Here is a 15,297-nt window from a genome sequence, read left to right as displayed (position 1 = left end):
GAGTAAGGCTGGTCATAGTGGGGAGTAACTTAGAGTAGTAACATGCATACGTTACTACTCTATGTTACCACCCTTATAGTGGGAAGTGTCATATGTGTAGTAACATACACATGTTCATTTATTGTCTTGTAGACTCATTTTGCATTGGAAAGCGCTATGTGATGGTAACATATTAGGTTACTCTATTTGCCTCTCTCCTCATTAACTACTTGCCACATCAACATTTTTGCTTATGTGACATCTGTGTTACTACCTATGTTACTCCCACTATGACTAGCCTAAGTCATCTTAGGTTGTGCACTGTGACCAAGGAGGAGGGAAAAATGAGAGAACTTAATGTTTATTTGCTAATTAATATCATTGCATGCAATGAACTGACCATTGCATGTCGTGTTTGGTAGTCTCAAGTCATTAAAATCATGCACACCCCATATATCTTATTGGTTGATATGTGAAGAAACAAGAAACAATGTAAATTTAATGCATCGCGTTTAAGTGTTTTGGGATTATTTGGTTTTCGTAAGATGACTTACAAACCTAGACGAAGGGAGTACATGGAAGAATACTATGGACTATATTATTTTTGCAAACTCAAAGGTAAATGTCAACGATTGATGTATTGATTAAGCAAAAAATAATAATGGCTACGTTAATCATAAAATTCGGGTGAAAAGCGTAAAAATGCCCAAACAGGTATTCATGATATTTTCTAATGCATTGTTGCACTTTTGTGATTTGATGTGAAGAATTAAAAGCTTCATGAGTTCCCACTAAAAAATATAAATCCCCTTTAAAAAAATACATCATAAATTTATCATAACATTGGTGCTTTAGTTTTAATGGCTTAGTGTCTTCTATTACATACTCCCTCCGTCCGAAAATACTTGTCATCAAAATAGATAAAAAGGAATGTATCTAGAACTAATATACATCTAGATATAATCCTTTTTATTTATTTTGATGACAAGTATTTTCGGACGGAGGGAGTACTAATCTGACATGCGTACAAATTACTAGTATTTTTTTTTGCATGGTTACAAATTACTAGTAAGGGGTAGTGGTGGTGTGCGTGTGAGGGTATCATGTACGTATTATCTGAAGAAGTAACCCGGCGAGAGGAGCTGACCTCCCTCGAACCTTCTTCTGCTACCTCCTACTACCTCGCCTTTCTTCTTCTCTTCACCTACCTCCTCCCAAGATCTGACCAAGAGAGAGAGAGAGGGTCCGTTACAGGCTGGCGGCGCTTGACATCGGAGGCGGCCGGCAGCGCACATGCTCGGGGACGGCAGGCGGCGCGCAAGACCCGAGCGTCCGGCGGCGCGCAAGACCCGAGCGTCCGGCGGCGCTTGATCTCAGGGCGGTCAGTAGCGCTTGATCTCAGGGCGGCTGGCGGCGCTTGATTTCGCGGACGGCCGGCGCTGCACAAGATCCGAGCGGTCGGCGGCGCTTGATCTCGGAGACAGCCGGTGGCCCTTGACTTCAGGGATGGCCGGCGGCGTTTGAGATCCTGGTTAGCTGGGGTCAAGCAAGAGTAGGCCATCTACGGCGAGGATGGCGGCCGGCGAGCAGCAGGGCCAAGCAAGAAGAGCTGGGTGATGGTAATCGATTCCTTTACCTGAACATGAACCAAACAAACTTGCAAAAAACTGATTACACCTCCTTAAAGGCTGCGATCTGATTACGTTGACGCTGCCTTAACCATTTCTGTAGCCAAACACCTCCTTTTAACGGACCTGAGCCTGGGAGTGCTTCTCATCTATGGGATCGACGAACGGTAGCAGCTCTTCTCAACAAAGCAGCGGCTTACCTTAGCAGGTATGCATAGTTATTTTTCGTTGATTAATATGCATGTATCTGCCTCCATAGTTTGCTGGTGCAGAAATCTTCTTGCTCTCCCAACCACCAATCAAAACAACATCTGGCTCAAAACTGCAATATCCTGCAAAACCAAACTGCTCAAATACCCAGCTTCAGCCGACTTTAGTTGCCAACTTGCCATTGAGCCATTGTTCCCAAATAGGTTGCTTGGTATTATGCATCCATTGTTTTCCGTCTAGACTAGATCTGCGAAATGTTTGGAGGAAATATCACCTTATGAGTTAAAACTGTTAGTTGTTCCTTAATACGCTTAGCTCATAATTCGTGTATCTCCTTGCAGAAGTATGGTAATTCATGGTTGAGTACTGCAGTGTGATAATAATATATACCTTGTAATTTTTTTAGGCTGGGCCACAGAAATTATCTGAAGACACACAGGCTACCTGCTGTGCAACATATCTGTCTCAGCTCTGACTTGAGGCGCAATGGCCGAGGTTGTGATTCTCATGGCAGTGGCAAAGATCGGTGTAGCTCTGGGGAATGAAGCAATGAACCAGGCTACTTTACAGTTCTATAACTTTATAACACAGCTAACAGAGCTTCAAGGAAGCATGGGTCGCATCAGAAGGGAGCTCAGGTTGATGCATGAATATCTTTGCCGAATGGACATACGGAATCGCAACAATCAGACATATGAAATCTGGGTGGAGGAGGTGAGAATGCTTGTTCATGGGATTGAGGACATTGTGGATGAGTATTTGCATCTTGTTGGTCAGAAACATGACAGTGGATGGAGTGCCTATCTGAAGAAAGGATTCAAACAACCAAATGTTTTATTCTCTTTAAACAGGGTAGCTTCTTTGGTTAAGGAAGCGGAGGTCAATCTTGTGCACCTGTTCCAGGCTAAAGATCGATGGGTGTCAATGGTAGATAGTGGGTATATGAATGACTCAAGTTACATTGTTGAGAGGTCTCAGCATCTAGCAAGCACTTCACGTTCCCTTGCTGAAGAAGATCTCGTGGAGGTTGATGGAAACAGAAAAAAGCTTGAGCAGTGGTTGGCAGGTGATGAGTTGGAACGCTCTGTGGTAGTGCTGCATGGTATGGGAGGGCTTGGTAAAACAACTTTGGCTGCAAATGTCTACAGGAAGGAAACAGAAAATTTTGATTGCCATTGTTGGGTCTCTGTCTCTCAAACTTATTCCAGAGAAGATGTTTTAAAAAAATTAATCAAGGAGCTTTTCAAAGACAAAGCCATTGTTCCATCTAATATTGAGACCATGGACATCATAAGCCTTGAAGAGGCACTGAAGAATTTTTTAGAGCAGCGTAAGTATTTGATCATGCTGGATGATGTTTGGACTCCTGAAGCATTTCATGATCTTTCTGGGGTGGTTATTCGTAACAAGAAGGGCAGCAGAGTTGTAATCACAACCAGGGAAGGCAATGTTGCTCGACTTGCTTCTCAAGGACAGGTCTTAACACTAAAACCTCTATCAAAGGATGGATCATGGCAACTCTTCTGTAAGACAGCTTTCCCCAGAGATACAAAATGTGAGTGTCCCACAGAACTGACAGAATTAGCACATGAAGTGGTTGACAAGTGTAAAGGCATACCCCTCGCAATTGTCTCTATTGGCAAGCTCCTCTTTGTACGTGACAAGACCAAAGAGGAACTGAAGCGAATACATGACCAGCTCGACTGGGAGCTAGTTAACAATCCAAGCTTGGAACATGTCAGGAATATCCTTTATTTGAGTTACTTGTACCTTCCGACATACTTGAAAAGTTGCTTTCTGTACTGCAGCTTGTTCCCAGAGGACTATCTTTTCAAAAGGAAAAAGCTGATACGATTGTGGGTAGCAGAGGGCTTCGTCAAGGGAAGGGGTGAAAGCACAATGGAGGAAGTGGCTGAAGGTTATCTAGAAGAGTTGGTTCACAGAAATATGCTTCAAGTTGATACAAGAAACCCATTTGGTAGGATAAAATCATTCAGGATGCATGATATTGTACGTGAGTTGGCAGTAGATTTGTGTCGCCGGGAATGCTTTGGTGTTGTTTATGAGGAGGATAAATATATGGAATCTCTTGATGAGATGGATGCACGTCGACTGGTAATACACAAAATGAAGAAGGATATTTATCAGTCAGTATCAGGTGTACACCGTCTCCGCTCTGTTATCGCATTGGACATCAATATTCCATCCACTTTACTGCCTCTAATAGCAATGAAGTCCAGATATATGTCGGTGCTGGAGTTAAGTGGCCTACCCATTGAGAAAGTTCCAGATGGTATTGGAGATCTTTTCAATCTCCGCTATTTGGGTCTGCGTGGTTCAAAAGTGAAGCTCCTTCCCAGGTCTATTGAGAAACTTTCAAGTTTGTTGACACTGGACCTTTCAGGGTCTGGCATGAAGGAGCTGCCTAGAGGCATTGGTAAACTAAAAAAGCTTAGGCAGTTATTCACTGACAAAGCTAGTGATCGATTTAGGAGAGATTTCCGATGCGGCAGTGGTGTATGCATCCCCAAGGGCCTTGAGAACCTGACAAGTCTGCAGACACTAGTATCATTGGAAGCGCAGGATGAGTCCGTTAGACAGTTGGGGGAGCTGAGGCAGCTGAGAAGCTTGGAGATATGGAATGTGAAAGGAACCTACTGTGGACATATATCTGCTTCTCTAGCCGGGATGCGACACCTTTCCTACCTACATGTGAATGCAAGCGAAGACAATGAGGTTCTCCGGTTGAGTGGTCTACCCCCAAACCTGCAAAGGATTAGCTTGACTGGCCGATTAGCGGAAGGCACATTGGTAGAGTCTCCTCTGTTCCAAACTGCGGGGCGGAACCTGTATTCACTGTCTCTATCTTGGTCCCAGATGATACAAGACCCCTTACCATCCCTTTCTCGATTGTCAAATTTGTCAGACCTGATGCTCACCAGGGCGTACAGAGGAAAGCAGATGACATTTCTTGCCGGGTGGTTCCCCAAGCTAAAAACCCTGAGACTGAGAGACCTGCCAAATCTGGAGGTTCTAGAGATGAAGGAAGGTGCCGTTGTGAGCCTCGAAATATTAACACTAGTCAACCTTGAAGGCATGGTGGAGGTCCCACCTGGCATAGAGTTTCTCGCGCATGTAAAGCATATTTCGTTCCGGGAAATCACCAGCGAGTTTTTGACTTCGCTGCGACAATGTCCTAGAACTCAAGGGATGCAGTGGCGGCATACTCTCAGGTGACATTAACCCTGCTGGCCTCGAAATGAGTATGTAAGCCGCTCAACTGCAGACTACTGTTCCACTACCAGTTTCCTTGTGTACTTCACCTTCATGTTTTTATTGGTTTGCTTGTCGGAAGAAAGGATATCCTACAAATACTTCACTTTCCCTACTTGTAGTCACTACTACTGTTTTTGTGATTGTGGATCATGGTATTGTCTATTTATTGGACAGGTCGATTTGGTGCTCGGGCTCATCTGCACCTGAAATCTGAGCCTTTGGTTGTTGCCTTGAGATGGTAAAAATCGTGTCAGATGCGACAGAGCTGGACCGTTGAAAAAAGAGGATACAGGCTATATACTGTATGGCACAGTGCGCACGGGTGGGCCAGTTGCGTAGCTTGTGGCGTCGCTCCGTGATTGCGGGCGTCTGAGCCGTGGCTCAGAACTTGTCCGATGCTAGGCCAGGTCGTGAGGTGCCAAACGAGCCGTCCCTGGACTGCACGTCTGTTTGTGGGGAGGTACCTCGCGGTAATGGCGGGCGTGTTCACCGGTGAGTTTCTCTGCCGCAGCGCTCGCCTCTGGATTTTCATGCTTCGATGGATTCCCCGGTTCCCCGCCGCCGCTGCTTACTCTGCAGTGGTTTTCAGATTCCCCACCCAGGGAGGAGTTCGCGGACAGCTTGGAGCAGCCAAATCCCGACACTCTAGGGTTCCTCCGTCTGTCCATGGCCGCTGGGCTGCATCGCCGCTGACGCCGTTTCCACCGCCCCATCACCGTTGACCCCGACGCCACCACTGCTCTCTAGATCTCAGTCTCGCCGGCGCTCCTCACTGCCTTGCTCCCCTCTACTGGACAGCTGCTCGCCGGCGTCGTCTTTCTCCTGTACTGGTCGGCGTCATCTCGTTCTCGGGCACTAACAAGTCCATGTCCCCCTGGTTCTGCACGACATCTCTAGCCCGACAGCCTCCACCAGACACCACGGGTAACTAATCCAGTTCCTTCATCTTCTTTTCCATGGATTCATGATCCTGAGTGTTGATGCTTGTTGTGAAATTCTCAAGATTTCTATCATGTTGGTCTGTAATTGTTGGAACGTGCAAGTATACAGTATGTGAGTATGCAGTAGCTGCTGTTGGTTCACTCCAAAATCATACAGGTAGATTTGAACAGTTTTGTGTAACATGACATCTGGACATCAATCATACTTGTTTCTTGTCAGTATCTGTATTAGATCAGCACAAGTTTCTTAATTGCCAGACAAAGTTATTGGATAATTTATCTGTTATTAGGAGGCAAATTAGTGCATAAGCACTTATCCGGGCTCACCAACAGTAGAGAAGCCACTACTATTTCTTGTGCTTTCCGCATCGCAAGATAATAGAAGTCTGGGATACGATAGGTTACATCTTGATGTTTTCTCTAGTAATTAGTGGCCATATTAATCCTAAGCATGTCCTATTAAAGTTACACTGGAAAAATAAATGATAAATGCAGAGGGTAAAATGTACAACGAAGATCAAATTGGCCGTGGAGAAATCATACTTTCGTTCACGAAAGAAGGCAATCTTTTCCACATCACATCTGCCAATTCACCTCTAATTAGATTTGTATATCAAGACAAGATTCTTTTCCTTTTTTCATGTCTACTAAATGATATCTGTTGGTCAGCTATATATGGATGCTTTTCTTTACAGTGGCAAAGTTATGATATGGAATGTTCAGACAACATTTCTACTGAATTGTAGCGCATGGAATGTTCTGAATTTATGCATATGGAATTGTAGCATACCTGAACTAGGATGGCAACGGCACTAGTAAAAGAAATTATAAGATTGTCCGTCACCCATGGCCTTGTGTGTGTTTTAGGTTCCTCCTCCTGGAGGAGTTCACCGACAGCCATGGAGAACCAGATCCAGTACTTCTGATGTTGTTACCGTCAGGCGAGGCCAACAGATCCATGCCGGCGGACTCGAATTCTGAGTCTTGATGCCAGGCGAGGCCACGGTAGGGCTTGCGGCAGCGACGGGAGGTATCTCCGACTCGGTCCGCGCAGTCAGCTGACAGGGTCAACCCCGAGGCATAATGCACCTTATCGTCGGTGGGTTTCTCTGACCGTCGCAAAAATAACACTTCATTTCTAGGAGATGGTTCCGGCACTTCCATCTAATACTTGCGGTGGCGTCTAGTCAGGACCTGAAGGCTGAGCTGACTCCTGGTGGTGAGGTGACGTTAAATGTCTGGAGATGCATACAGCACATGCTGAATGCAAAGGAGAAGAGGATGTACCGTGGGTGGCTCGCGAGGTGGAGAGATTCCGCGCTTTGTGGTACATGCCTTGCTGGTCGGCATTTTTTTCTGTGAATTATTTTTTTACTTGCTGGAATGCTGACCCTGGGTTGTTTGGATGTGCTTTCCGGAAGAGCTTTGCAGGGCAGACAATTAAGTGGACTGGGATTATATCAGCATGATGATGAACCCTTAATTGATAGGGTACAGAATTGATTGGCTGGAAAAGGTAAGCGTGTTGGATGGGGTAACTGAAGACTTACTTTTTTTTTTATCGTATGCTGCATTGTGATTGAATTCTAACTTGTTTTTTCCTTGAATTAAAATTCAGTTGATGTTCCCAGTGCTTTTCATGGACCGCTGGTCATTATACATTCTCGATACTGAGAAGAAGGTTGTGATGGTGTTTGACCCAACCGAGACAGATCCGACAGATGAGATGAAGAGGAAGCACGAGGCATTATCGAGGAAGTTCTGGTTTAGATTCTGCCACCTGTCCAATGTCATGTTCGGTGCAGGTGCAGGGTTGGTCGAGACGACTGGCTGGACATTTGTGTACCCCCTGGTGGCGCAGCACGAACCATGCATGAGGTGAGTTCATCTGTGTGGATCATGGAAAAAGGAAAAAAGAAAATGCCTGCCTTGACAATAATATCTTTGCACCATGCTAGTACAGGATAGCAGTGTGTCATGCGCTACATTCTGGAGTTCACTGGTCTTTACCTTGGTTCGATGCTTACCCAAGTGAGATGTGGCAAACTTTGTGGTTGTCCGAAAAGTATGAATATATAACCAAATTGGTGAACTGAATCTTTTGTTTCTCGTGTGTTTTTCTGCAGGCACAGCTTGAGCACCTAATAAGAAAGAAAATTGCATATGTGGTCAGTGATCATGAAGGGGAACAAGGGAAATATCCTGTATTTCCTGCACAAAGAAAATTTGTACTTAGAGACCTAAGCAGATTAATTAGAATTACGGACGCTGCGAGCAAAGTTGTATGGACAGATTACCCTCTATCTGAATTCGCAATGTCATAACTAACTATTGGTGGCGATTTGTGCTCTTAAAGGCTTGCACGGCTGTGTTTATGACAAAAAAAAAAACCTGACTAAATTTCAAAATGGACAGATTTGGGCTATTTGATTGCAGCAACTGCCGTGAGTGCTTGGTAAAAACGTCGATAAGACACGTAAGATGTATTGAGTGGTCAAGGGGGACCGCCGTGAAATTCCTTAGTGTATCGCTGACCGTAGATGGGGCAGAAAATTGAGACATGGAGATGTTGTCCAGGATACGTTTTTTTGAGTAAAGCTTAACTCCCCGGATTCCTTGACTCCTCGGCATCCTCTTCCTGTAAGGCTCAATTTCTTGGGTTGATTCTCTCCCCCATGGATTTCATGGTGTGAAAAGCTTGGGCTCCACCCAAAGTTAAATTTTCTCGTGGCTGGCTCTATAAGACCGGATTTGGAGCGCAGACAGGTTGGCCAGGCGTGGCTGGCCCAACTGCGGCCTTTGCCAACTTTGCAAAAGGGAGCAAGAGTCTGGCGTCCATCTTTTCTTCAAGTGCCGCTATACTCTTAGGCTTTGGAGGATGCTCATTGACAAGTTGGGACTTGTGCACATGGACACCACCACTTGGCATCTTGCTGGCTCGGTGAAGGAGTGATGGGAGAAGCGAACCAACTTGCAGAATCCTAATAGACGAGAAATGGCCTCTCTCACTATGCTCGTCTCCTGGTTCGTTTGGAACGGGAGGAATGCCAGAGTCTTCCGCCACAAGAGTGCTCCACCGACCATCCTTCTGCAAATGGTCCTCGATGAGGCAAAGCTTTGAGTCACTGCGGGTGCTAGAAAGCTAGGGAACATTATATTGCGAGAATAATTGTCATGCCATGTGTTTGGCTCTTGTAACAACTCTATCTTCTTCTTATTTAATATATGGGGCAAATCTTTTGCCTCCGTTTCGAAAAAAAAACTTCCCGGATAAATACTACTCCTACTCACTAGATAAATGGTACTGGACATGGCCTTGCGCCGATTATAAGATAGAAAACAAGTTTTTTTTAAAAAGGAACAACATGTCATTTTGTTACCATTATTACGAGGCAATGGAATGACATGGTAAAAGAGGCACACTACCAATGGGATGAAAGTACATAGTTTGATGATGAGTAGTGACCCAATTTTCAACTCCTCACAGGAAAGTCCAACTTCGATTAAAACTAGAATTTGAAACAGAATTAGCGACTTGGAAGGGGTCATTTGTACTAGCTGTTTTAAAAAGGAATCTCTATGCATCTCAAAAACCCTTGGACAATGAGCTTGGCCAAATATAAAGGTCATCTCTTTTCGAGAATAAAAATATATCATGTACTAAAGTGCAAAGTACAACTAGCAGAATTACATTAGGTGGTTCCAACATCCTCTTGATCACCACCATGGTCTTCAACTGTTGGTTCCGCCTTTTGGCGATCTGCAATATTGAAGGCATTCAAATTGAAACATTCAACATGGAAGGTATTACATAAAGTACGGAAAAATAATAAAAAACATATTACCAGCTGCTCGAAACCAATCCTCGAGGCACATCAGCGTCTCAACAGTACTCGGGGTCAAACTACTTCTTTGTTCAGTGATGATCCTTCCAGCATTGCTGAATGCAACCTCCCCATGCACTGTAGACGCGGACACTCCCATATGTTCTGTGCTATAGCTGCAAGCACCAGATACTTTGGGGAGTGAATCTTCCACCACTTTAAGATATCCAATTTCTGTCGGCGAGGAAACAAGTCTTCTTCAAGATATCGTTGTAGCTCATTTGAGTTATGGGATCTTTTCAATCTCAAATGCTTATCCCAGTCATCAAGAGTGCCCTCACCATCCTTCTCTGCAACCTCATCACCTTCATCAGAAGTGTTTCCAAATTCAGATGCATATTCAGCAAATAGGATCTTCATCGCACTATTCACCTAGGTAAGATATTTCTTTGCGCCATCACCAAACGCTGCGGTCAGTCCGAAGTCAACATATTCATATTTGTACCTTGGATCAAATATCACCGGCAGACAACTTGCTAAGAATGACTCCTCAAAATATTTGATCAATTTCTTCCCCATCTCTTTCACCATGGTAACAATGGTAGGATTTTCACTTACAACTTCTCTCTCCATTATCTTCTTCACATTCCAGACCTCATAGAAGTATAGGTGAGAGGTGGGATATGTCCTACCCGAGATTTTCTTTGTGGCTGTGTAAAAAGCGCCCAAAAGATGGCAAATAGCGCCATCTCCCGTTCACTAGCTGAAGGAGCAAATTTATAATCTTTGTCAGCTTCTTTCAAGGCTTCGAACGCTGCTCTGAACGACAATGATGATTCAAGCATTAGGTACGTTGAATTTCATCGGGTAGGCACATCTAGCGAAGGATGGTTTTTACAAGCAAGTCCCACCCGCGCAATCATCACATATAATTTCTCCATTCTACCTTGCGAACTCTTGACATACTGCACTGGTTCTCTGATTTTATCAACAACTGACGCCACTGCGTCGAGCCCATCTTGCACCACTAGATTCAATACATGTGCAGCACATCTAACATGCAATAATTTTCCACTATGATGCAGAAGATACCTATCTGCCGAAATTTTTCTCAAGTGGCCACATCAAGGTATTAACTGGTGCATTGTCTAGGGTAAAGCTAAAGATTTTGTCTTCCATTTTCCAATCTCTCAAGCTATTTTGCACCATGTCAAACATGTTATGAGTATTCTGTGGAGTTTCCAAGAGGCAAAACCTGATTATTCTGTTTTGTAGAGTCCATGAGCCATCAATAAAGTGGGCAGTTATGCATAAATAACCCAGCTTCTGATTGGACGTCCACATGTCACTCGTTAATGATACTCGAGAATTTAGATTGCTAAAAAAAATGCTTGAATTTCATTTTTGTGTCTATCATATGCATCAATGCAATCTTGTTTAATTGTTTCCCTGCATACCACGTTGAACCATGGATTCAACATCTTAACAAAGGATCTAAAGCCAGGATATTCAACAAAAGTGAAAGGTAATTCATGTAGCACAATCAACTTTGCCAGTGCTCTACATGCACGCCCTTGGTCAAACTTCCACTCTGGATCAATTGCACTATCAGTTCGTATCTTGGCAACCATACCATCCATTTTAGATCTCTCCTCACGTACCAACAAGTGTACCGATATGACTTGTCCCTGACTTTTTTGAGGCAGGAAGTAGTTGGTTGCAGTAAGTACAACGACCTTGTGCAAGCATTCCATCAATATATATCAGTTCTGCCCCATTCCAAATTTTTGATTTTAATTTTCGTGGTCTGCGTGAACCAAGGTTTGCTACTTTGGGTGACAGAGCTAGCAGTGAAGGCTATGACGTAGGGGATCTCTCTAGTGACTTAGCCTTTTTTTCTCTTCTTGCTAAGAATGAAACTACGACATTGTTTAGGACTGGAGACCTTACCACGTTTTTGGATAGTGATGGATGCTTATTCTTGTCAACGGGCAAAGATCCATATGATGGTTGCTTATTACTGTTAAGGGGCAAAGATCCAAGTGATGGCTTCTTATCCTTGTCAACAGGCAAAGATCCAGGTGATGGCTGCTTATCCTTGTCAATGGACCCAGATCCAAGTGATGCTATAGTTGCAACATCTCTCTGGGAAACAAGAAAAGCGTACACAATAAGCTTGATAAAGAGTCAATCTGATAGTTGCCGCAATTGAAATATCTCTCTAGGAAACAAGAAAAGCATACACAATAAGCTTGATAAAGAGTCAATCTGATAGTTGCTGCAACTGAAATATCTCTCTAGGAAACAAGAAAAGGGTAGACAAATAAGCTTGAGAAGGGCAATTTGATTCAGAGATAATCATTCGCAATCAGAGTTCACCTTATTAAGCCTTTTCTTCTCCAATGGTGGTGCCTGCTTATCCATATCAATGGCCAAAGGTCCAAACAATGGTGCCGGTGGATTAGTGCACATTCCTTCACTTGCCTGAGAGAAAAAAAATTGTTGTTGTCTAATAAGTATTGCTAAACAGTAAAATAGACATAAAGACTTTATGTCTATTTCTTGAATGTTGACGGCTTCATGGTAAAGTAGTGTGATAATTTTACCTTCCTCTTTTTCTTGGACGTCGACGGCTTCATGATGACTTTGCTCGTTTTTTGGTGTTCCCCATGAAGCTCGCCGCTACTCTGCCTACTTCGCTTCCTTTTCTTGCACTTTGGTAGTTCCATAAGGAGCTCACCAGCACCCTTGTGCTCTTCAAGATCCGGTCATTAGCCTTCTCAGTTTTTATGGCACGCAAGAGCTCATTAGTAACCTTGTGCTCCTCAAGATATGAAAATTTTCACAACCAAGTTAAATATGATGAGTTAAGTTCAGACATTATTAATAGGTACAATAGAATAAGAAAGAAAGAACTTTCAGCAAACAATTCATTTGAATTCTAAGCCCTCCGCAAACCACAATGCTAAACCTAACTTGTTTCAGACTATTTGTAGAAGTTACTCCTCACTTTTGTGCAAGTTCATTTTTAAGCATCTGCCTTCCCAGGGGTACAAAATGCAGAGACATTCATTCTAACTTGTTTCAGACTACTTGTAGACAACAAAACACAGTAAGATTCAGGTTCATTTAATAACAACACTATAGATGCAAGTTTTGGTTATAAATGACAACTTGAAACAAAATAAAACGCAAGGCGTTGTACAATTGGAAATAAACTCTTCCTGCAAAATATTGTAGAGATCTTTCTTTTGAGGGGACAGCTGGTGGAGGAGAAGACTAAAAAGTGCATCGAAGAGTTCTTTTTCTACTGATGTCAATGGTGTGTGGATGTTGAGATTCTAAAAGGAGATACTATTGTTTGGTAAATCCGGTGATGTTGCAACATGCCCGTGTTTTTTTGGTGTTAATGCATGACACTGAACTTCAGTATTGACTCTTAACAGAAACTGAAATAGGAATCTTGCAAATTTTCACTAGAATTCATGAGGAATCCATCAACATCTGAATCCTACATGGTAAATGGAAAGGAGAAGGATTGATTGACTACCTGCAGCAGGTGAGCTGGGGGTCGGGATTGGGGAAACCGGCGACCTAGGGGTCAGGGTTGGGGCTGCTGGTGAGGTGGAGGTCGGGGTTGGGGCTGCCGGTGACCTGGGGGTCGGGGTTGGTGCCGCCGGCGACCTGACCATCGCGCCCGGCCGGGGTCGAGGGGATCGAGGAGTCTTGATTGGGACGGAAAGAAGCTGCAAGGAAGGGGAGGCCGAGATGTGCTGAGCGGCAGCGGCGGCGGCGTGAGAGAGGGGAGGAAGAGAAGGTGATGCAGCGGCGTCGGCCATCGAGCGGCGGTGGAAGGAGTGCGCCTACGCTGCAGCGCCTTCTTTGTCCAGCGACCTATTAGGCTAAGGTGGGATTCCACTATGCTAATAGGGCTAGCCCACTTAGTTTTTTACCTATCCAGTGGGCTCCTGCTGAAGCTGTTTAAGGCCAACTCCACCGTGCGAGCCCAAACGGACGTCCGTTTTGTTCGGATTCTGTCTGTTTGGGTAGGGATTTGGGGTCGTGTCCGGGCCTGTCCTGGGATGCGGTGGTCGTGCGCCCAGCGCGCGGCCGCATCCATTTGCCCCATCCTGTCCGCGTATAGTTCTTTGCAAGTCCTTAAACTTTTTTTATCATTCATTTTTGGTACATGACAATACATCATCACATTTTGACTAGTAAAGCAAGGCCAAAGAAAACAAGAACCACAAGAATACATTTGATAAGATACCCAACTTCCATAACTGCTCCCTTGAGTTGGGTTAGTGCCTTCTCAATGCACTCATTGTTGATCTGTGGAGGAGGCACGACGTTGCACCCTCCTTTCTTCTTCAAGCCAGAAGTCGACGTTGCTTCCTCACACGTAGTATCATGCCTTGTTGCTTCTTCGCACGTAGTATCGTGCCTAGCGTCTAATCTAGCAACAAGTGCACTTGTCTCATCTAAAGCCTCTAGGCTAGCTAAAAGTGCACGAACATGCACTACATTTCGCTGTATCAACATATCGATGTACTCTTCTTCCCAATACCAAAACTTGCATCTGTTCTACACAATAAAACTTAAAGTTAGCACCACTAGTCTAATCCAAGAGCACAAACCGAAGCTAAAAGAGCACATACCCCATCGTTTAAGCACTTGATGAACACCCATCCGGGGTGCTCCGGCGTTGTAGACACGCGGCGCACGACCACCCTTGGGCAGTGGTCGCACTTGATGAGGGGCAACGGTGCGCCGACGAGCTTTTGGGCAAGCACCGAGCCCGCCCGGCCGCCATTCTCATATCTGCCGGCGGACCACCGACGGTGCAGATCCGAGCGGCTAGAGAACGAGAACTGCCTGCATGTGGCCTTGCGGCCCTGCCAGGGCCTTCCGGCAAGGTGCCTGGCCAGTCCATGGCGCGGCCCGGCCTCCCACAGCCGGGCGAGCTCAAGACCGACCGGATCCGCCCCAAATCTGGCCGGCGGGTGCGCAAACAAGGTGGTCATGCTTGGGTAGCTCGGCGGCGATGAGAGGAAGGGGCTTGGCAAGTGCGCATCCGAGTTGCACGGCTGCAATGGCATCGGGCGGGCGGTCGGCGGTGGCGAGGGGAAGAGAGGGGAAGAGTGGGGAAGAGTGGAGTGGATGCGGCCGGATGGGAGGGAGGGGGGCGGATAGAAAAAGGCCCGTCCTGTGCCACCGACGGGCGGGCCAGGGGAGGACACGCGCAGACGACCCGCGCGTTCGCGTGGTGTCCATTTCACCCCAAAAGCGGCGCAAACTTGGGCCGCGGATGGGTCAAAAGCGGACACAAAGCGGACAAAAGTCCGTTTGTGCCCCCGCACTGGGCCGTCTCGTTTGTCCATTTTACCCCAAACGGACGGGGGCGGACAGGATAGGGTCGCGCGGTGGAGTTGGCCTAAG

General features: G+C 45.3%; 2 protein-coding genes across 14 annotated transcripts; one reads left to right on the top strand and one right to left on the bottom strand.

Moving 5' to 3' along the window:
- Window positions 1–1,103: 1,103 nt before the first annotated feature.
- Window positions 1,104–8,375, top strand: LOC123136334 (disease resistance protein RPM1). Of its 8 annotated transcripts, none has more exons than XM_044555696.1 (11): window positions 1,104–1,598; window positions 1,711–1,815; window positions 2,224–5,080; window positions 5,268–5,585; window positions 5,683–6,017; window positions 6,902–7,133; window positions 7,226–7,361; window positions 7,456–7,550; window positions 7,653–7,912; window positions 7,998–8,065; window positions 8,161–8,375. In XM_044555696.1, exon 3 carries the CDS (start codon window positions 2,304–2,306, stop codon window positions 5,052–5,054), a length of 2,751 nt encoding a protein of 916 aa, XP_044411631.1. In that variant the 5' UTR covers window positions 1,104–1,598; window positions 1,711–1,815; window positions 2,224–2,303; the 3' UTR covers window positions 5,055–5,080; window positions 5,268–5,585; window positions 5,683–6,017; window positions 6,902–7,133; window positions 7,226–7,361; window positions 7,456–7,550; window positions 7,653–7,912; window positions 7,998–8,065; window positions 8,161–8,375. The 8 variants fall into 8 exon arrangements, with proteins under 8 accessions (XP_044411631.1, XP_044411630.1, XP_044411636.1 ...); XM_044555695.1 differs by having other exon boundaries at window positions 2,224–5,084; XM_044555701.1 differs by having other exon boundaries at window positions 2,224–5,585; window positions 7,466–7,550.
- Window positions 8,376–9,561: 1,186 nt separating this feature from the next.
- On the bottom strand, window positions 9,562–13,700 carry LOC123136333 (uncharacterized). Of its 6 annotated transcripts, none has more exons than XR_006466807.1 (5): window positions 13,409–13,700; window positions 12,465–12,682; window positions 12,238–12,342; window positions 9,880–12,003; window positions 9,562–9,794 (listed from the first exon to the last, which is right to left on the bottom strand). XR_006466807.1 is itself a non-coding variant. In XM_044555693.1 (5 exons), the coding sequence occupies exons 1-4, from the start codon at window positions 12,585–12,587 to the stop codon at window positions 11,296–11,298; spliced, it is 435 nt and encodes a 144-aa protein (XP_044411628.1). In that variant the 5' UTR covers window positions 12,588–13,400; the 3' UTR covers window positions 9,562–9,794; window positions 9,880–11,295. The 6 variants fall into 6 exon arrangements, 3 of the variants coding, with proteins under 3 accessions (XP_044411628.1, XP_044411627.1, XP_044411626.1); XR_006466808.1 differs by having other exon boundaries at window positions 12,465–12,634; XR_006466809.1 differs by lacking the exon at window positions 13,409–13,700 and having other exon boundaries at window positions 9,880–10,672; window positions 11,809–12,003; window positions 12,465–13,400.
- Between the last annotated feature and the right edge of the window lie 1,597 nt (window positions 13,701–15,297).

Source organism: Triticum aestivum, chromosome 6B, assembly GCF_018294505.1.
Source record: "Triticum aestivum cultivar Chinese Spring chromosome 6B, IWGSC CS RefSeq v2.1, whole genome shotgun sequence".
Lineage (NCBI taxonomy): Eukaryota > Viridiplantae > Streptophyta > Magnoliopsida > Poales > Poaceae > Triticum > Triticum aestivum.
The sequence above is the reverse complement of the archived record's forward strand: the minus strand, read 5'-3'. Positions and strand labels throughout refer to the sequence as shown.